This window comes from Thermobia domestica, chromosome 5 (assembly GCF_964235325.1).
Source record: "Thermobia domestica chromosome 5, izTheDome1.hap1.1, whole genome shotgun sequence".
Taxonomy (NCBI): Eukaryota; Metazoa; Arthropoda; class Insecta; order Zygentoma; family Lepismatidae; genus Thermobia; species Thermobia domestica.
In genome coordinates, this window is record NC_137458.1 from 164852913 (window position 1) to 164875443 (window position 22531).

The 22531-nt window shown below is 34.5% G+C and overlaps 1 protein-coding gene across 1 annotated transcript in view; it reads left to right on the plus strand.

The window, feature by feature from the left end:
- Positions 1–17769, plus strand: part of LOC145684721 (uncharacterized) — a 53567-nt gene extending 35798 nt beyond the window's left edge. Inside the window, exons 4-5 of the mRNA XM_081757094.1 lie at positions 2624–2695; positions 17543–17769. Of these exons, the coding sequence (XP_081613220.1) occupies positions 2624–2695; positions 17543–17650 (180 nt within the window). The 3' untranslated portion in view covers positions 17651–17769. The remainder of the gene's footprint in view (positions 1–2623; positions 2696–17542) is intronic.
- Positions 17770–22531: the final 4762 nt, after the last annotated feature.

The window sequence follows — 22531 nt, forward strand, 5'->3', positions numbered from 1 at the left end:
AACTTTGGTAGTGATCCTCGTATCCACATTGATTCTGATTTACAAACTCACTAGCAGAAAAATCTTTCTGAATCATTTTACCTTCCCGCATTTAAACCAGCGGCGGCTGGTACTATATGTTGCATGGTTGTGCAACCGGATATATTTTTTTAATACTAAAAATATTTTTAAGTATTAAAGTACTGTATCAGTAAAAAATAAACCTTTGCTCTTGAGTGCAAAACAGTATTGATGCATTTCTTTAAAAAAAATCAATTAAAAAACTGAAAGAAATAGAGAGATTTACATTTCCAGTGGCAGCGAGCGTTGCCACTGGAAGCAGTAACATTGAGCATATGGCAGCGGGCTCCTATCTCTTAACATGGGGAAGTGGATTTATACTTGCATCGCTCCTATCTTCCCGTATTGGCGGCTTACAGTTGCACGTTATCCCGCAACTGGTCAGCTTCTGTAATAGTTACGAATTCCTCCGCTTAGCAGCGCTTGACTCAATTGATAGGGCGAGGGAAATACAGACGCTTGGAAGAAAGAAGTTATTCACAAAACAAACTCGCAAAGAACAAATATAAGTTTCTGGTGGTAGAAGGGACGGATCCAGGATGAAAGTTTGGGGGGCGGTCCTTCGAAGTTAATAGATTTTATTTAACATTTATAATACAAAGGTAAAAAGTTTTATTTTTAAAAAATCCTATTCTGGGGGTGGGTGGGTGGTGTCCGATCGAGTCTCGAAGAAGAAAATGTCTTACCATTGGTCTAATTCCTAGCTCTGTGTCTTTCGTGCACATGATCTCGTGTTGGATTTCTGGCGGAGAGCATAAACTATTAATATCAAATCAAAAAGAATACTCATCGGTCTTCTTTAGCCTAATTTGCTGGAATGTTAAACTATTTTATTTTTATTTTCATTTTCGAAGGAAAACATCTTAGACTTCATGCTTCTTTATACTAGAACAGCAGACAAAAATACGTGGTTTCTGAAAATGCACATTTTGTATCGTATATTAATACAAAGAAATGCTATCAAAATGCATATTATCGGAGGAGAGAGTGTTTCTGGACCCTAAAGAAAATAAAGCATAAAATGTTTGCGGTAGCGATGCTTTCTATTCAGAAAAATATGGCAAGCAGCATTTCAGATTTCAATGAAGTCATAGAAAAATTTGAAGCCCAAAAGAACGAAAAAAGATCTTCCATTCTAAAATAATGCATAGTTTATATAATTAAATAATTTTGTTTAACTGCGTGCTTGCAATTTTCTTGCTTTTTTTTTCTTCTTTCTTCATTTCGGATTAACGCCATCATTCATGGCGTACAGCATATACTATATATTTGATTTATCGTTTGTTCAATAACATGAGTGTAGAGGTTTTGTATAAAATAGTGTATAAACGTACATTGATAGTGGTTGTTTGAAAAAAAAGGAAATAGCTTATATATTAAATCAATATTAGAGAAATAATTTAATCAATAATATACAAATAGAGCTTAAAAGACTTTCCTCTTCATAGTTCCTGATTTTTATTTTTATTTATTTATTTTTTTGGATAAGACTCAAGAATGCTGGGGGAGGGGAACACTTGCGCATACATAGATACCTTTGATATTGCAACATTGCAACCGGTGCTTGTACAGACCACGAACCGCTACTGATTTAAACTCAATAACTCAACTGTTGTAGTACTTACATATCTGTACGCTTAAGAGTCGTTTCGTGTAATACTGGCATGGATTAGCCCAGACCATGGTCCTCAAAAAATTCCAACTTTTCTTTTACACGTCCAGCGAGCTTCGTTATTGGTATCTTGGTCTTATTGTTAACCTCCTCTTTTTCGCGTTTCTTAGGTACGGTGCACACCGCGAAAAAAATGGCAAATTAACGCCATTAACACTAAAAATAGATTATTGTTACTAGTAGTAACACTAGTAACCCTAGTTGTTTTGTAGTTTAATAAAGACATCTACAAAATTACTGCTTATAGTTCGAGATTGAGCGCCAAAGCTAAGATGTTCTTCTGCCCACTAGTGTGTCGGTTGGCTGGTAACAGATCAAAGAACGAAGAGTTTTCTCAGAGATTCTATTTATTCCTTTCTAGACTTTCCTCGTTGCTAAGCGGTAAGCATATGCGCCTCTGGCGTGGAAGACCCGGGTTCGATTCCGGCGGGAGCTGATCTTCGAATTCCACGTTAAGTTGTAGATCCACGTCTCATATGCCTCGCTGCTGAAAGGGATGCTAAACTAAAACTCAAATCAAAAGCAATTTATATCTTCCGTTACTTAAATGATTGTATCGGTTCCATACAGTCAATTGGCGTGAGTTAGTTCTGCTGCTTCTACATTAATTCTTTATAAGTAAGCGGTTATTGCACATTACTTCCTATTATGAAAACGAACCCACTGAGAAAAACAAACTTACATGTTCATAGGGTTATACATGTTGTTAGACATTAATAGTGTCTGTCTTCATTTTTAAATTAAAACAAGTCTAAAACATACCTGAAATGCACATCTGAATAAAATCATTTTCTTTTATATCTCTTCGTCACTATTATTTTTTGAGAGTAATGTAATTATTTATACAATATAATATATTAGAATGATTCTAATGTATTTGTTTATTTCCAGGCCAATGTTTACAAAAGTGTCTCTAATGTTATCATTTGTGGTGCTATCGAGAACACCGAGACAGGACTCAAGGTAAGAATTTTGCCGTATTCTTTCAGATTTATAGGTTTTCTACTTTCCAAGCGACAGATAATATTATTGTCGTTTGTAGCTTAATGATTAATATGTGTGGTTTCGAGTTCGATTCCAGGTAAGGGTTCTTGCCTCGTGTACAAACACAGTAGTAGTCGAAATCCCACTTTAAAAAGTTGATTCCGTCTCATACACCCTCGGTGCTGAAGAGAGATGTTAATCTTTAATCAACCAATCATCAAGAGATAACATTAAACAGCGGATTGAAAACGTAAGTGGACTAAATTGCTATAAACTACATCCCAAGTTTAATATTTCCACTTTCTTATAACATTATATCGTTCGCCCTCAAATAATTTAGTATTGACTGACGCTAGCTTAAGATATCTTCTAACATTTGACTCAACTGGTATCTGTGTGTTTGTTCGTCCACTAAATCTCTGTCTGGTTCGCAACAACTTTCATAAAATTGAATCAATTTTAAGTTAACTTTGCATATACTTTATTTCAGCGTTGTAAAGTACATCAGTTGTTTATAATTAGAATCCGTTAAGAAAGTGGTTGTAAAATGAGATAAAATCAATGCGTTGTTACAAGTTTGCGTATATCCAAAATATGATTACAAAACAATTATGCACCATAACTTTCGAAAAAGTTACTTGACTTTTGCTCAAATATGGTGTATATTTTATTTAGATAATTTTAATCGTTCCCATTTCCGCTTTTTTTTTTTTTTTTTTTTTTTTACTTTTAAAGAACTAGAAATGTCTCACAAAGAGATTTACGAAAGTGTAACTCACCGATTTGAATGAAACGTTTCGTACTTGTTCAACATCGAAGAATAATAGACACCTATTTTTTATTTCGGCAATGGGGTAGGATTAAGGGTAGAAACCACCTGTTGAACGTTAGGGATGGCCTTCAAGCATAGACAGAAAACAAGCATTTATTGTAGAAGAAAAGATACTACCAGGGAGCATTTAGAATAGCTGATTCAGAACTGACATCAAAATTGCAAAATTCAAAATCTCGGATCCAATATGGTGATTATAATTACTAAAACTCTTCTGGTTTGAAATCCTCTGCAGCTAGCCAAGAACAATTATAGTTGGCAGGGGTTAGTGCGAGGAGGTTGCAGACCGATTTGAAACTTCTTTCCGTATTTAATTTAATGTGATGCTTGTTTAAAGTGCGTCTCTGCACCTCTCAGTATTCAGGATGCTTATTTATAATGAGTTATCTTGCCTCACACTAGTCGAGGTGCTTATTTATAGTGAGTGCCCTCGCCTTGCACTATGTCAGAACTTCATATATCGTGAATTGTTATAATTATGAATTTATTGAGCAAACGTTTTACAGTAATGATTTTCAGTTATAAAAAAGTGCCTGATGCATAAACATTGTTTACACTACGCACATCTTTAACGGCAATAACTGTGCACAAATCGCAAAATACTGTACAATATCTGGAACAAAATGTTTCTGGATTGTCAAACACAGATGGTTTTTCTTTGAAATAATCGCTTTTGCACTACGCATACCTAATAAGATTTGCAAATCTGGGAGAAGAAATCTGATTATGTTCAGAGATTGGATCTTAATTGTATTGTTACGGCGATGTAAATTTATATTATAATTGTAGAGAAGGACAATCTCAGAAAAATGACCCAAGAAATTTTTCCACAGCCTAAAGAAGGACACATCAAGAGGCTGAATCCTACAAATGTTCCTGCAGGAGTGGTTTCTATTTTGAGGTACCCTTTTGAGGTTTATATTTAGAATCTTAACATGGGACCCAAATTTTACTATAAATCACTATAAATTAGTACCCTTACTAGTGAAAAGCGAGGGAGCTCTTTTTAATAAGCACCCCGAATAGTGAGAGACGAGGTTACTCACTTTTAATAAGCACCCCAAATAGTGAGAGGTGCAGAGACTCACTTTAATCAAACATTCCGTTAAAATAAGTACAGAATGGGCTTTCAAATCGGTCTGCAATCGTCTTGCAATAGTCCCAGCCAACTATGATTGCTTTTGGCTAACTGCAGAGCATTTCAAACCAGAAGGTTTTTTGTAATGGTAATCACCATATTGGATCCGAAATTTTGACTTTACATTCTGAATCATCTGTCCTAAAATCCCGCTGGCAGTATAATTTCTTCTACATTAAATAATTGTTTTCTGTCAATGCTAGGAGAACACCCCCAACGTTCAAAGGGTGGTTTCTACCCTTAAGCCCGCACCATGGCCAAAATTAAAAAAAAAACACGTGTTAATTATATTTGGATGTCCTATAGTTATGTAAAGTTTCAATCAAATCGGTGAGTTACGCTTCCGTAAGTATCCTTGTTAGAGAAATTCCCCAGGAAACCTCATTACCAGAAAATAGGTGGACATTTGAACTTTCCGATATCCCTTAGACATATAGGTATGTCATGTACGAAGCAATTGGGTCAATCCATATGAAGTGGTCCATAGGAGGTTGCTCGACTATTTCCGAAAACTAAAAGTTTTGAGTGTGATGAATCTTGTGTATAAGAATGTCAATAACATCATTCACGTTGTCGTATATACAAGTGTTCCTGAATGGTGGCCAATTTTTGTTGTCGGTGGAGTGCCAATTTTTGCATTTGCAAGCGTTTACGAAAATTAAAGTTGCTCAGGAAGTACAAATCAGACGAACAAAAAACAAATACCAATGTTTACAGGAGAAACAGGTACACGAAGAATATAAACTTTTGCGTCTAAATAAATATGCAGAGTTGCAAACCAATACATGAAATCAACAGAAAAACTACAGAAAATTACACTTTTAAAGGGGCTGTATTTTGGAATGGCATAAAGTGGGGGTTCATAAGTTTTGTGCTGAATACTATTGCATGTAACGAGTCTGCAGAAATACTTACAGCTAAGATACTACTAACACCGTAGATTTATTGGAGTCCGAAATTTGAAGTTTGTGATTTTGATGAACTTTTTGGGACTTAATATCTCAAAAGGGCAAAGCGCTAAAATTGCTGCTTATGCCACAAAGTAATTCTGTATGTGAATAAACAATTGCAAAAAAAATCATGACTAATATTACAGAGAGAAAAAGTGAGGATATGGTAAAAATTCGAAGAAAGCACGTGCGTGACGATGGTTGTAACCCGGAAAAAAATTAAATGTTTGGATATGTTTCATGCTAGATCTCAAAAACTATGTATGGTGCAGCAATTAAGCCCGGTTTTGTTTGTGTTCAGTTTTGTAAAAGCTTGCGAGTGGTGTTTCACCTTTCATCTAGCTCCTGCTATATCATTCGGTGACAATTGTTTTCTTCATTAAACTTTCGTTTGTAATTCTCAATCGTTCTTAAGCTTATTAAATTTTTTGACTTTCCCTCGTCTATACAGAGCCGAAGTAGTGTCACATCCGGTAGCAGCTTGGAGAAAGAGTATGAAGTCTTTCATGTGAACCAAAGATTATTGAAGTGCTTTGCTACTGTATATTCTCTGAGGATATTTCCCCTTGCTTGGAGCAAACATGTAAATATCATTCTGAGAAGGAGCATGCGTAATTCGTAAAACTAAGAAGTCTGTATCCTCTCCGACTATAACCGATCTCTTTTCGGTATGTGCAGAATCAACTGCAGCTGTCATAATTAATGTATCGGTTTCTGCTTGCAGCACTTTAATCCCTGCTAGCTGTAAATGTTTCTAAAGTGTTAATATAAGACGTGTTTTGTTCTTTGAATTTGCAAAGAACACATCACGAGTAGTGTTGCAAAAAAAAGGTTTTTTTTCTGTGAAGTTTTTTTTCAATAAAAACATCGTTCTTTTTCATGTTTTTTTTTGTCAAATGTGTTTTTTTCTGGCAACTATTATTTATTGATTTATGTTGCAGATTATTGAAGTAATCAACAGAACTTGAGTCGAAGCCCTCGTAACTTATAAATCGTTTGTTTCTTTGTACCTATACGAGCAAAATTGTGTGATTATTCCTTTCGGAGCCAAGTCATTTTTGGCGTTTTCATAATTTTTCAGTTAGTGACTTATTGCTCAAAGACTATTTATTCGATTGATATGGTTAAGGCCTTGTTGTTTAGAAAATGGATGTGGCTATTTTTTTGGTGTAAGTTATATTGCAGTGTTGCCAACGGGTGGGAAATTGTTGAGGGAAACGTAGGGGTGAAAATTTACAAAAAAAATACCTAACCGGATTTCAAAATTTTTTGAATCTAGTACCACTGCTGCCATATGGGTTCAAGTCACCTAAAACATTCTTTGGTATGTTGACAAGTTACAGTGAAATCCTGAAGTCGCTGGCTTCCATTCAAAGAGGGAAAGAAAAATTCTCTGTCATCATACAAATGGAATTTTGACACTTTTTACGCTCAGAAGCAAAAATCAACAGATATTTCGGGGCTACAGGTTCTCTAATTATCCTATTGAAACTTTTTATGATGCGTTCTGTAGGGCAAAGGGGAAGCTTTCAGGTAGTGGTACGTTTGTTTCAATGTAGCCAGCAAGAGGGTAATAATAGAGGGGAAAGGGAAATTTTCCGAATTTTTCACCTAAAATCGGGAATTAACTGTTTGGCTGGCAAAACTGTCATCAGATAGACGAAAACTATCTAAAAATAAACCTTGGTATCCCAAGGATATATCCTACAAGTACCACGGCGATATCTAACAAAGTAAGAATAAAATTTAAAAAAAAAAAAAAGCTCATTCTATCTCAGAAATTCACCATTTTCTTACCATTTACAGAACATGGTTTATTATAAACCTCAACTGTACTTCGCCTAATTATTCTAGTGAAACTTTTTATGGTGCGCTGTGTAGGCTAAGAACGAGGCTTTTAGGCACTGGTACGTTTTTTCTAACGTAGCCAACAAGAGGGAAATAATAGAGACAAAACAGATAATTTTCCCAAAATTTCCCCCTAAAATCTGGAAATAAAATTTTCTGTAGCTAGCAACACTGCTACCAGACAGACGCAAATCACCTTAAATTAAACATTGGTACACCACTAATATATCCTACAAGTATTATAACGATATTTAATGAACAAAGCTTCTAACTACCAAAAATATATTACGATAAACAGAAAAATAGGGAAAAACTAGAAAAATCAAGGGTTAGATCTTAAATACAATTTTTCGTGCGTCCCCTAATTACTCCATTGTAACGATCTGTACCCGCGTTTGTTCAGTAAGAACAAATGTTCGATTGCCGTAAGCTGACTTATTAGACTGAAATAGTGTGACGTCACATCTTTCTCGTTGCCATGGTGATCGCCATTTTATTTTCTAAACAACAAGTAGCCTAAATATCTAAAAAAAAAAAAACCTATGTATAAAACGAAAACAGTGATGAAATATTTCGGAACTGCAAATTAGAGTGGAACAAATACTTACGTTCGTTTTTAAATATTTCTAATGATTAAAACTGAAAAAAAGGTAGAAAAGATATTAGAAAAGAAATATGTTAAATAATGTTACGCGCATAACAAGCATTGCCACTGAAATTAGCGAGGTTCACATGTCTTGTGAAATTTTCCCTCTGATGTATATTTTGAGAATTTCTATATTTTCAGGTTAAATTAAACCTTAAAGTGTACTCACCCTGTTCATAATCAGATATTAACTTTAAATAATTCTAGAAACTTTTTGATTCAGTAATATGAGTATGATATACTATTGCAAATTTGAAGAGGATTATTGTTTAACGGTTGTTTAAAATATATACTGAACCATTCATAATTGGATGTGTAATTATTGTACGTTTTCTAAATGCTTTTTTAAAAAAAAAATGTTGATAGAGAATATCAGAGAAGAAGTTACCTATATCCACTGATGCTCTGGATTGAATATTTCTAAAGGCTAGTCTTTTCTTTCTTTTGTAATGTATACTTAGAAATAATATTGTGCACTCCCATTATAAATAACGTTATTCTAAAAGACTTTTTGCTTTTCTAAAAATCATATATTTTTACTGCTTTCTCTGTGCCGACAGTTTGTCAATCTACATGTTAGGGAGTTTATATTGCGTACAATTGCTTCTTATTGTGGATTACATGATAATTGTGCTTACATTAACTATTCGATTTCTACCTTATTACTTAGGGATGTGGAGCTTTTAGAAATAAGTTCTTAAGCTCCATTAGCTTCACGCGTTTGTATATAAAAAAAACATGGTGATCACCATGGTAACGGGAAGGAAATTACATCACTATTCCAGTCTATATTCTTCACACAGACGGTGGCATTGTAACTATAGATTCAGTCTTTGTTAAAACACAAAAAGCTTTCTGCTCTCCAGTCTCCATCTTTGCTACTTGCTCTTTCTAACGGCAAACAGAAGAAACAATGCATGTGAATGCGTGCGTACAAAACTGTTTGAGTTCCTTCATTTGATATAATATTTATAATTGTAAGTTAATTGTAATAGATACTACAAAGTTTCAAAACCTTAATATTAATTTTGAAACACCCTGCATTACTTCAAATTGTGTCGTCCTATATTCATGTCTTGTATATACATATCATCAGGGCTGGCCCTAGGCAATTTTTCGCCCCGTGCAATGGCATAATTTGCCGCCTCCCCCTTTCTCCAGAAAGAACAAATCTTAAAAGTAATGATTTTAAGTATGCTACTCCAGCATGAACAACGAAGAGGACGGTAAGTGCAGTCGCAACCAGAAAGGCTAATATACTTTCTAAAATACAATACAGTTGCGTCTTTTTTTCTTTAAATATTAATCTATTATGATAGTGAAAGATAAAGCAAATACACCTACAGAGGAAAGATGGTAATCCTTTTTATAGAATTCACTATCGAGCTTCAATCTCAATGTATCAGTTTGCAATTCCAGTGCAACTAGCTCTTTTTTCTTTATTTCTTTATTTTTCTTCTTCATCTGTTAACATTTAAAAAAAAAACTTGTTTCTACAATGACAAGGAACTTGTTTCTGACAAAAACAAGAGTAGTTGTAATATCAAAACTATGATAACTAACTAAATGGAACAGATATTCGCCACTACTCGAGAATTGAATTCTTGCATTTGACAACAATCAAGCAATTTGTGCTCGGATTTATTTGACCATTTGCTTTAGCATTGTCCATGTGACCTTAAACTAATGCGATCTAAACATAATTTATAAATGTAGTATTCAGATAGAAGGTCAGCTTAGTAAATGTAACTACCATCATCATGAAGTCTGTTTCCAACAAGAAATATTTCATTTAAATAATATACTTATGACAGAAATTGCCGGACCCTCCAAACTTGCCGCTCCATGCAAATACACGTGTTACATGTATGGTAGAGCCTGCTCTGCATATCATATATATCTAGTCGACAAATTATTTATATATGACATTTAGAAAAATACTATTAGGCAAATTAGTATTAGTTTTTACCTTTAGACAAGTTATTTGAATTTTATACTGTTCGTGACATTATTTTCGTACTTATTAAAGGCCTGCTTTCACGGAATAACAAAATTTCATTTCTACTTTTATTTCTTAGTTGATATTGATGAAAACTGCTGAAACCCGAATTGTTAGTAGGTATGCTATTCATATAAATTGTAAAATATTTGTAGCATATCAGTATCTAGCGTTTAATTTGTGTTGCATTTTACGGTGATTACACCTACATAAAAATATTTCATACTTAAATAGACGTAATATGTATTACAAATGACTATTTGAAAAAAACGAAATTTAGAAAAAAACGATCTAGAAAAAACGATTTAGAAAAAAAATTTAGAAAAAAAATCTAAAAAAACGTACATTTCTGAAAAAATATGAACTTTTTTTTCTATTTACAACACTAATCACGAGAGGACACAACATATGAATTTCCTCTACAAATATTTCGGAGGATGTTCCACGACGAGTGCTCTCACTTTCCTTAATACACTTATTGTAATCATCAAACACAATTGACATGTCCATACCGTAACAGATTGTAACGAAAGTAACATATTTCTTCACTATTTGTTCAAATGTTTGATGTTGTTGCCAATCGTCGGGCAAAATAAAAACCCAATACTGTAGAGCGATGACGAATTATGTACACTAACATTGTTTTTAAAAGCAATTATCGACGAATTTACTCGTCACAATATTTTATATGAGTGTAATCATCATCATAATATTTTTATTGATTTTTCGTGTGTGAAGAAAATATACATAATTCAAATACAAAATTTTCGAAGAGTATAGATAGTATGGGCTGGTATATATATATATATATATATATATATATATATATATATATATATATATATAGGGTGTTAATGAACTATATATACAAACTGTAAGAGGTGATTCCTCACATCAAAATAAATTAAGAGAAAAAGTTCATGTTGACCTGTAGGGAAAAGTGCATAGTTTCAGAGCTAGAGCTGTCCAAAATCGCGAGAAAGTCAAATTTCAATAGGCACTATTTCGAATTCGAGTATTCCTTACAGGGTGAAATTCCCAGACATGCCATCAACCGAATTTTGAGATATGCTCTAACTTTATGAGTGGTACAAAGTAGGCAAACGATAAATCTTCATAGCAGTGAACACACAATCTTTTTGCGCTATGTCGGAAGTGTTAAGGATCGTCAGTAGCACTGTCTCTCGTACTCGGGAAAACACATGCTGCGATGTTTTCCTTCACGCTTATAAGTGTAGAAAACGTGAAATATATGGTGACGAAATACATCACATCACACGTTATTCTGAACACAATAAACATGGAGCTGCCGGTTTCTAACACTTCCGACCTTTCCCCAAAGCACTGAATGTCCATTGTTGTCAAGGCTTACCTTCTGCCTACTTTGGACCCTCCTTGAAATCAGGGTATATCTGAAAACTCAATTGAGAGCATATCTAAGAATTACAGCCTGAAGGAAATATCCCGTACATCTATTGAAAATTGATCAAACGTGCACTTTTGGATTGTGTATGCGAGGCTTTCTTTACGAAGATAAGGACCACCATCCACAGTTTCTGGAATTGAAAATAGAGTCTGTTGAAATTTAGCTTTTTCGCGATTTTGGACAGCCCTAGCTCTGAAACTATGAACTTTTCGCCATAGGTCCATATAAATGTTTTTTTTTTCTTATTTTGATGCCAGGAATCACCCCTTACAGTTTGTCAGTATAGTTCATTAACACACTATATATATATATATATATATATATATATATATATATATATATATGAATTCAACATATAAACTACAGTTGACAATAGCTACTTAGTGAAAAATGCAATATAAAATAAGAATACCCGTATACAAATAAAGACAGACAGGCATCATGCAGTAATCAATTTTAAGAAACCAGTAGCATGTGTGAATGAATATTATATCTGAAACAGTTCACAGGAAGATCAGTTGAGGGTTTATTACTTTACTTTTTCATATGGTAAAGTTTGAAGCATAGGTTTAAGCAAAGTTCTACCTTGCAATCTGCACACCAATATCTACTTTCTTTTCGAAGTCCTTTATCGTAGCAAACTTTACACCACCTTTGGAGTTCTTTCTGGGACATGCACGCACACTGGATTTCATGTGGAAAATGAGATTGCAATATACCAAGAAGGCTGCAAGGACGGACGTCCTGATGGACCAGGATTGTTATGCTGTACTTGTTGAATGTTTTTCTTGAAGAAATTCTTGACATGCTCGATGAGAAAAGACAGTCTTTTTTTTTAGAACCTCCACATTGCTTGTACAGGATGTAAGAGTTGAAACAAACCATGTCTAACACATGCATAAAAACTTTGAAATAGCAAAAACTTTTTTACTCTTCCTCGCTACTCAGTATACCTCAATTTGTGCATTACTACGAACCTTACCCATCTTCTTGTTGTAATCCAAAATAACTTGAAGTTTCAATTCAGACCGATTATGGGTTTCCACTTTAACCATCGAGTTATCATGGGTTGAACTAATTATTGTAACATCCCGCTTATCATGCTATCGCAAGCTCATGAGATTGTCCTTCAAGAGAACGATATGCTCACCTTTCTTCAAACATTCAGAGTCCAGTTCGGCAGCAATTTCTTTCCTGTTTATTCGCATTGTGCCTATAATGTCTGTTTCATTTTCACATAAAGTCTCGACCAATTCAACACTAGTATATGCATTATCTAAGTAGATAGTGTAACCCTTTTTCAGTAAATCATTTGCTTATTCAAAAACAACTCGACTTGACTCAACGATGTTAGGGTAGTTGGAGCCGTAATATGTAACTCTCCCTGTATAAATAACAAAATTCTTAATATATATTGAAACACTTTCACATAGTTCAAAAAGTTTGACGTCAAATCTATTTATTTTTGATGGACTGCATCTAAGATAAACGACCTTTCAACAAAAGAAGGGATTCATCTTCACAGATTTCCTGCTGAGTTGTGTACAAAGATTTGCATTTTCCCTAACGTGGTTTATTATATGGACAATTTTGAACAGTTTCTTGTTTCCGGTGTAGGTATTTAATGTTGAATTATCTACAAAAATATGAACTTTAGTAATAACACGAAACGCTTTTCACTCATTACTTTCTGGAAAATGTTGGTAGCTACAGATTCTCTTCGACTGCAGTATAGACCATAGCTTCGCTTTTTGACAATACTTTGAAGTATTAGAAGAGCTATAAAAAGATCCATTTTTTCAGGGGTTGTAGAAACCCAGTTCCAAGAGCAAGACTTCGGCTTGAGATTTGAATGTGCATGAAAGAAGTGATCGGTGTATCAATTAGTCTCATTAGAAATAAGTTGAAATATATTATCATAAAATAGTGTCTGAAGTACGACAAAGGATTTTGCTTGTTTTCTTCTTCAACTTCTAAATTCACATCAATCACTTTCGGAAAAGGAAAATTAATCCTAACTCTTGTTGAAGAATTCCACTGATCACTTGTTTCAGCGCCACCTGTTGTATGGCTAGTTCCTACTTGTGAAGTTTCACTGTCAGACTCGGCGGTATCACAAATTTCAGTGTTCGAATTCGCCACTAATGCCAAGATAATCATTGTTACAATCCTCAAATAAACCACTGCCATTAAGCATTCCTGAAACAGCACAATCTTGAATAACTTTCTTAGCCATTTTGTCTGTTATTTGGAAACTCCACAGGAAAGAAAATAATCTCTTTCACAGCATTATCCTGTAAACAAAAACCTATAGTGTCTAGGTTACTGCCATCTGGCTGACAAATTGAGAAAGATTACGGTTTTCATCGCTTGAACTGGAGACGAGAAATCTCGTCGCGTCCAAAGCAGCTGAATGTTTTAAAATACATTACAACTGTAGTCGTCAGACTGAAAATAAAAGCAAAATTCTCATGACGAGTTGACTTGTCATTGAATGTTAAGAAGTTAACTACTTTTAATGGTTGGATACTAATAATAGAGAGCGTGAATGAATCTAGAATTGCAGATACCTCCACTGTTCAAAATGTGTCATTTTAGCAAAAGTGATTTTGCAAAATGGGCGAACAGCTGCAAAGTTAATATCATACCATATTTAAAAATATAAAATGACTCCCTAGAACGTTATCATCAAGAAATTAATTACATTGTATATATGTATTTTAGTACAAGATTATGTACGTTTGTAATGCACCTCCCCACAAAAATGTTTCACCGAAATTCACTTATTTTAGGTCAAATGTGGGAACTCTAAAATGTATCGCTGTAATTTCCAAATTTTTATACAATTAATAAACTGCTAAAATAAAATAATTTCATGTTTAGAACTCGTACATCATAATCATTAAAATTTGAACGCTAAAGCAATAATTGGTTTTTGTTCATATTTGCCAAACTTTAGACTCTTTGCGTGAATTGAAGATAAAATATAAGATTTTTCAATATCTTTCTCTCCATTAGTACCCGAATACGCAACTTTTCCGCACTTTTAGATTACATGTTCTAAAAATTCACTTCCTTTGATCCACCGTACTCTACATATATACCTACAAAGAGCTCTGTGGTGAGTAGTTACACTTTATTACTAACAGCAAGAATAAGTGGAGTGTAATTCTAGAAATCTTAGAAGAGTAAGATGGTTAATGCAGTTTAATGTAGTATTGCTTCAAGTTTAAATCAATACCAAAACACTATAATTATTTAATATTATTATTGGAGAACTAACCAAAGTGGACTTCCTCAGATAGTTTTGGTTTGCAGAATTTAGAGTCAGCATTCCTTCTAACAACTTAGGTGACCTGGGAAATAATCTTACAGTTTAATGTCAAACTTGAACCACATGTACGGGACAGTCTCTAACGCTAGCTCCGGCTTCGATCTCTTGTGGTCGTACTTTCCTCGGATACAAATCCAAATATTGGTTTGGTTCTGAGGTTAATCAGCCTCATATAGTCTTGATACGAGAGTGCTGGAGACGTAACAAAGAATGTTCAGTAGAAGTTGCTCACCCCAGATATATATATATATATATATATATATATATATATATATATATATATTACGTTACAGAAGATATATTTGCGCAAGGCTAAAGGGAAAATATTCCTGATAGCTTGGTATTCCAGCTTCATACTTATATACTACAAGGGGAATGCATCAATGAGAAGGATTTTTTCTTTTTTTTTCTTTTTTTCTTTTTTTTTTGCCGAGCTGATAATTTTGTCTCTTGATAGATACTGGTATACCAAGGGACAGTGATAGTTGTACCTAAGAACACTATTAAATATAAAGATAATTGATTGTTTTGAACGACTAATTTATTTATTACAGAATTAACTGCACTGTACAGAAAGCATGCCTATTTCCTCTTTCTCATTAGAATCAGAATTTTTGCCCCATAACAATACGGGACACAATATGCATTTAGAAACAAATATATTGTAGCCATTTTTAGATCATTTGTTGAAAGAATATGTAATGAATATGGTATAAGTTATGTTGGTTTCAAAGCTAATCATATTCATAAGATCATTACAACAAACAGTGCTCATTATATCCAAAGTATAAGGCTATCCCTTGTTATATAGGAGGATTGTTACAAATTTTCTAAGCCTACGTATGAACGGAGTAGCAGCGAGTTTATGGATGGTGCTACTTTTCAACATAGTCCCATGATAAGTCAACACATTTTGCCCGTCGATGTTCAAGTCCATTAATGCTACTAGTAAAAAATATGTAATTTGTCGAAGGCGTGTAAAATTTCATCTACGATATGCATGACATCATCATCAGTGTCAAAATGAGTACTTTCAAACTTCTTGAGATTTTGAAAAAGATGAAAATCAGAAGGTAACAAGTCAGGAGAGTAAGGTGGGGGAACAATCCGTAGCCGCGATCGTGAATTGCTACCATTGCAATGACTGATTTGTGGCTGGAGGCATTGTCTTAATGGAGAAGCACATCTCCTGTCAGTCCTACGAATCTTTTGCCGAATATTATAGGCAGCTGCCATAGAAGACCTGCATGGTACTCGCCAGCCACTGTTCGCCCCTTTAGAAGATAATCTGCCATCATTATCCCTTCCGAAATCCAGAAAACTATAGCCTTATCTTTTCACCTGAGTGCACTGACTTGATTTTCTTCGGAGGGGAATGAGGGATGTTTCCCTTGCTTGATACTTTGATTGTACTTTAGCTGGTAATGGCGAGCCTAGGTCTCATTAACTGTTATGAATCGAGTGTGAAAGACATCTGGATTTGCCCGGAAGAGATGAAGATTGCTGCTTGAAATGTTTCGTCTGGGGAGTTTTTGATCAGGAATCAAAAGTTTTGGCATCCATTTCGCGGAAACCTTGCTCATTTCGAGATGTTGGGTGATAATTCTGTCAACGCTTGAGGAGATAAATCCACTGTGTCAACAATCTCCCTGATTGTCATTTGCTGATGATTCATGATGATTTCATGCACTTTGCCAATGTTCTCCTCAGTTAGTGTGTCCACGGGCCTTCGTGATCGACTATTATCTTCAATAGAGGTTCTCCGTCTTCTAAATTAGGTTGTCCATATATTCACTGTGGTGTATGAAGGGAAAGTACAACCTAAAGTAGCAATCATGTCACCGCGGGTCTTCTATGGCTTTAAACCTTTCTTGTAGAAATATTCAATAACAGCTCTCGCCTTTAATTTCTCCATTGGGTCACACTTTGCTCACTCTTCTCTCTTTTTGGACTTTTAATAACAGAATAATAGTCGATATTAACACCAAATTTGGTATGACATCATAGGTACGTTTGATAAATACTACCAACAAGTATTACATGTCTAGTTCTTATATTTCTTGGTTAGGCTTAGAATTTATGTAAGAATTTGTACATTAAGACACGTTTCCCTTGTAACTAAATCATAAACAAGATCCAATTCTAGAAGAAATGAGTAATAAGTTAGGATTACTTAAATGTGGAAATAGTAGATAGACGTCCTAAATATTTTGTAGTATTTGCTTGTTATCTACTTTTATATGTAGTAAAAAATAAAAACTCTAAATATCGAAATTAAATTTACTTTTATACATCTAAGACATTAATGTCCTTCTACATAGCTAAATTGTTTCGTTGCCGTATGTAATTATTTAATGGTACGCAAGTTACTCTTACTTAGAGAAATGACTTCACTGGAGGGAAGGAAACAGTTCTTAGGAAATTCAGGAGGACTATAAGTGCATTGCCACCTGGTACGATATACCCATGAGATGAACAACTTCCCCTATTATGTATTACCTGTATCTTAAATACATATTGAAGAACAAATGTATAGTACGTCACTTTTAAAAACTGATTTCAGATTATGAATAAATTAATTTTATGTATAATAAGTACTTTTATGTACAATTAACTAATAATTAATAACTATAGTTTTATTTCTTTTTTTCAGATGGCCCTATTCCACAATGTGTGCAACACTGGCTGGATGTACACAGGGTTATCTTCTCCTGAACCCTTGTGCTGCAAAAACTCGCAGCCCATACCGTGCCCCAAATAAAGGCTCTTTGATCAGAGAAGTAACGGACCCTTTTAAGATGATGACTCAGGCTTGATTAAGGATTGTTTCTTTTGTGAACTACTTCTTCTTCTTTCTAATAAAAGCAAATTAAAAACGTATTTTCATTGTATTTTTTAAAACTTTTTAAAATACAAATAATTCAGTTTCGTTCATGAAGAGTGCTGAATTATGTCGTATTAGAGAAAAAACTTGTGTTTCATACCATTGTTCATATTCCTGTCATTTCTGATTTTCCTAAATACAAGTTGGTAGAAAATTTTTCACTTTTTTTTAAAGACGTAAAGTTCTTATCGAAACACGCACATGTACAAACATACACACACACAAATACATATAACTTCGAAAAAACAGCAGTTGAGAATTAATGCCATTTGAAATTTTACACTCTAAAATAAACACATGTTCCGTATATCGATCATTCACGATTGTGTGATATGCAGTGGTACTTGTCTTTGTGTATACACGGAATACACGTAGCTAGTCAGGCGGGCGCCAGTTGAAAGAAAAATTAACAAGTGTAGACATGGTAACCGTGTATCAGTGAAAAACAGATTGTAATTTTCAATGCGGCAGAAGAAGTAAGCGTTCTCTTTGTGCAACATTAAGTTTTAAATATTTTTAACGATTTACGTCAATAGGATTATGATTCCGTAAGAAAAGCGCATTGATAATGTAGTACGGCTCCTGTTTTAGGTCTAAAAAGGATATTCGAAACACATTTCTAGTGTTCGGGTAATACAGCCGTCACCTTGTCGGAAATAACGCCACTCCATTTAATTTATTAATATAAAATAATTCTTACGTTGAAAATGTATTTTTTTGTGTCGAAGAGTGGGTTGTGAAAAGTCTCATGTTTTGTGGATTTTCTTTTCTAGATAGGAAGAAAATGTCAAAACATTTGGCCCAAATAATCTGAAAATGATTTACGTCAAGTTCTATGGCTTTCTAGCAAGGTATGAAAGTCGCATGTGTTGCATGTACGTTTAACACTCCACGCAGATCTTTGAGAGATTGGTAGAAATGAAAGCACCAAGAACCGTACAAAAACATGATCGCAGTTCTGTATTGTCCAAGGAACACGAAATAGAATTAAAGCAGAGAATAATTCGTTTACACTTATATTTGGTGTGACTGATAAAGATGTTTGTGAGGCAAACTGCAGAATATGCTAACAAAATGCCATAATCAATAATCTTCGTACTGGTAGAGTTGGAAAATATGATTTTATGTGGCATTTATCGTAATGTCAAGGAAGTACCGAGCAAGATTTTCTCGGGTGAGCCCATGACTTTTTCATAGGGCTGGACTTTTGTATACTAAAAGCGAATTGAAAGTATTGTTTCAGGGTGCAAAAGCATTCATAACTCGCCATGTATGGATTGAATTGTAATGTTTTTCTTGTCTATAGGGTAGAGCAAAAGATGGTACACAGGAGTTTGGACTTTCCCATCACCTTTTATTATAAAAGTTATCCTTTTGAATACAATATATTACCAATAGTACAAGTTTCCTCTAATCTTTGGAGGTTTGTTGGTGAAGTTCAGAGGAGTAAAACAACCATGCGTCCTAGAGAATTTGATGATTATCTGCCTCTCAATTACTGGGTGTCTTAGAGAGGTAAAAAGGAGCTCAATGAGCAGGCGTCTTAGAGAGTTGGTGGTTTGATCGACCGGGCGAAATTGATGTGTTCTGTGGTGTGGTCTCCTCTTTTATCCTAAAAAGTCGGCTACCTTCGTTGATATCCGTCATATGCTGACCGTTCGCGATGGTGGACGACTCTCTTCTACGGATATCGTCTGATGAGTGTTTCGTTCGATTACGTGTTGTAAAAACACATGGTTACATCCAGCATGGTGTGAAGACAAGTGGAACCTTACAATAGACATATTATTTAGTAATTATTTGCAGTTGAAACATGGGTTTTGACACTGTGTAAAATTAGAAGGACATGCTGTAGGAAATGTGTCAATAAATTATACATAGGAAATGAAAAAATGTTTTAAGAAGTTCATTTGTTTGACTTCGCTTTTATATAAGTGAAAAATTGTAACAAGTGGAAAAAATCACACTTGGGCACTGTTATCCAAGAGTATAGTAATAAAACCGGAACCGTGTGTAGTGAGTTAGAGAAATAACAGTATAAAAGTTAATGATTAATCAAGCAGTGATGTAGGCAGGGGACTGAATCAGCTCAAGCGCTTCTCACTGTAGTACAGGAATGCCGAAATAGATTCTGCTTTCAAGTAGTACTATAATTCATTTGTGATTCCCGATGTAACAACTTACAAGGTTAAGTCATAAGTCTTGTAATATTTCCACAACCCAAACAGCAGCCACGTGTATCTGCAGTGATCGATTTAAGTACAAGAGCCAACTGACTAAGAGCTTGGCTGAGAAATTTCCAAATCTGCGTAAAACCACGAAGATTTTTGGCTCTTACGGAACGTTCAGCATATCTCTGTTTACATAAGGCCAAAAATGCCCCTATGGCCGCTCTTAGAATACATTAGGCGGGTTCTTTGCTTTCTCAACGAAGGGGTTACCTTCACTACGAAGAAACTCGAAAACATTCTTGGTGTAGTGCGACGTAGCAAGATCAGATCAAAACAAAACATTGTCTCTTCGGCGTCCGGATAAGAAATGAATCAATCCCTTCTTCAAACATTCCAAGAGGTACACGTTCGCGTTGATGCTGTTTTCATATATAAAGTGCTCCGAAACTGTCCCTTCGCTGTCTATTGCTTACCACACCAATATTTTCTTACAGGACTTGCTCCAGCTCTTCGATTTTTCGTCGTATCAAAGGGCAGCTGGATCCGAGGCATGGAGATACCTCCTTCCTGGAACTTCAACTCTCTCCCAAGACACATACATCTCGTCATCCCCTACGAGGACTTCGCATAGAGATTTTTTGTAAACGTAACGGCACTCTCATTTCACACGCTCCTCCTGATTGTTGGTGTACTTGGGTACAGTATTCTTTACATATACGCTAATTCCAAACCTTTTCTGCTTTATAAACTGCAGAGTTGACTGCTTCAACTTCAACTTCTGTGCAACACGGCGAGTCAACATCGAGGGATCCCTTTGAAACAACTTCTGCACTTCGCCACCATCTTCGGCCCTGATTTCACGACTGGACGACTAGTTCATCTCCGGTAGCTTCTTTGCTGGGTAGCCCCGAACCTGGAGATCACTGTATATCATGCTTTTTGGAACACCTTTGTCGCAAAAATGAAGCAGGTTTTGAACTTATTTTTGCGTGTTTCATTTTCGTAGTATGCAATTATGCTTTTTGCCACCACTTCTTTCTCCTTTAATGACATCACGAATACTGAAGTTTCAAATGGATAATTGTGGCCTAGAGGTAGACAGAAACACTGAGCATCTACTCGTGTTTACAGTTTGGTCAAATGGTACGCCTGTTTCATTTGCACATACGGCTTTCCAGTCTAACAATTTCTTATTCCCGCTTTATTTGATGTGGGACTGGTATCAATGGGTAAGATTTCTCTGCACTGTTCTGACCCGGTCCGTTCCTTTATATTTCCTTATGTCTTTATTACTTTTACTCCTATTTTATCTTCGGTGAACAGGGAGCTGAAATAATGAATTCTTGAAAATGCAAAATATTTTCAAGAATCATAATTCCAAGCACGTAAAATGATTGTTAAAATTCCTGAGCGTGTTAGTATATTGTCTGGAGCAGTAATTCCCAACCGGTATGTCGCGAAATTTTAGAAATTAAAATTCATGAAGCACTTAACAATTAGTTAAAAATCAATTTTGAGACAGACTGTGCCAGTTAATACCTCCAACGGCAGAAAAAGTGCTCACTTCTACCTAGAGTCACTACTTTATAAAAAAATTGTAGTTCTACACTATTAAAAGTTATATTATTATTATTATTATTATTATTATTATTATTATTATTATTATTATTATTATTATTATTATTATTATTAAAAATAAAAACAAATGTGTCGCGACGTTCGTGGGCGTTCAGTAGTGTGTCGTCAATAAAAAAAGGTTACGAATTACTGGCCTAGAGTGTAATAGCTTATCTTACTGTAATATTATAAACAGGAGACGTACCATTATAGGGATTTTATATAAATAGGAAGATTACTTCTACATGGTAAGGTAAATGCGAATCAAATATCAGACAATTTTTACAAAATCTGTGTGTATTTTCTCAACAGTATTGCAATACAAAAGAAACTTGATTACACAGCATGAAAGCATTTCGTAAGGTTCGTAATATAACTTGAGATACAAACGCTAGCTACCAAATAACAACCATAAATGAGAACTAGGACGAGAAAAATGCATTCTCTACTTTATTTCTACTACCACTATCACTGACTAAGGTTAAATCACAAAAACTAAACTAAAACAAAAGCAAATCAATACGATGAACATAAAAAGGAATGGAATTTTATCACTATTCCCATGGTAAAACCAGAGTTTCAACACTGAAGGATTCTCCAGGTTTCTTTAAGCATTACAGGGTAAGAAGAGTACATGCTGCACTATGATATCATTTATGCGAGGTAATTCGAAAATAGAAATTATTTATTGACATTTACAAAAAAAAAGTATGTCCGTATATAAACTTCTCTTTCACTTAACATGAGACTTGTCCATTATTTAGTAGTACATTAAAGAGTTATAATACAGGAGTCACATTTATTTTTCCCTCCTACTATATATATATATATATATATATATATATATATATATATATATATATATATATATATATATATTATAGATAGATATCAAACCTGTATATAGGAATAGGTATCAGGAACATGAATAGTTTTCATTTTGGACGTGTCGTTTCAGGCTTTATAAACT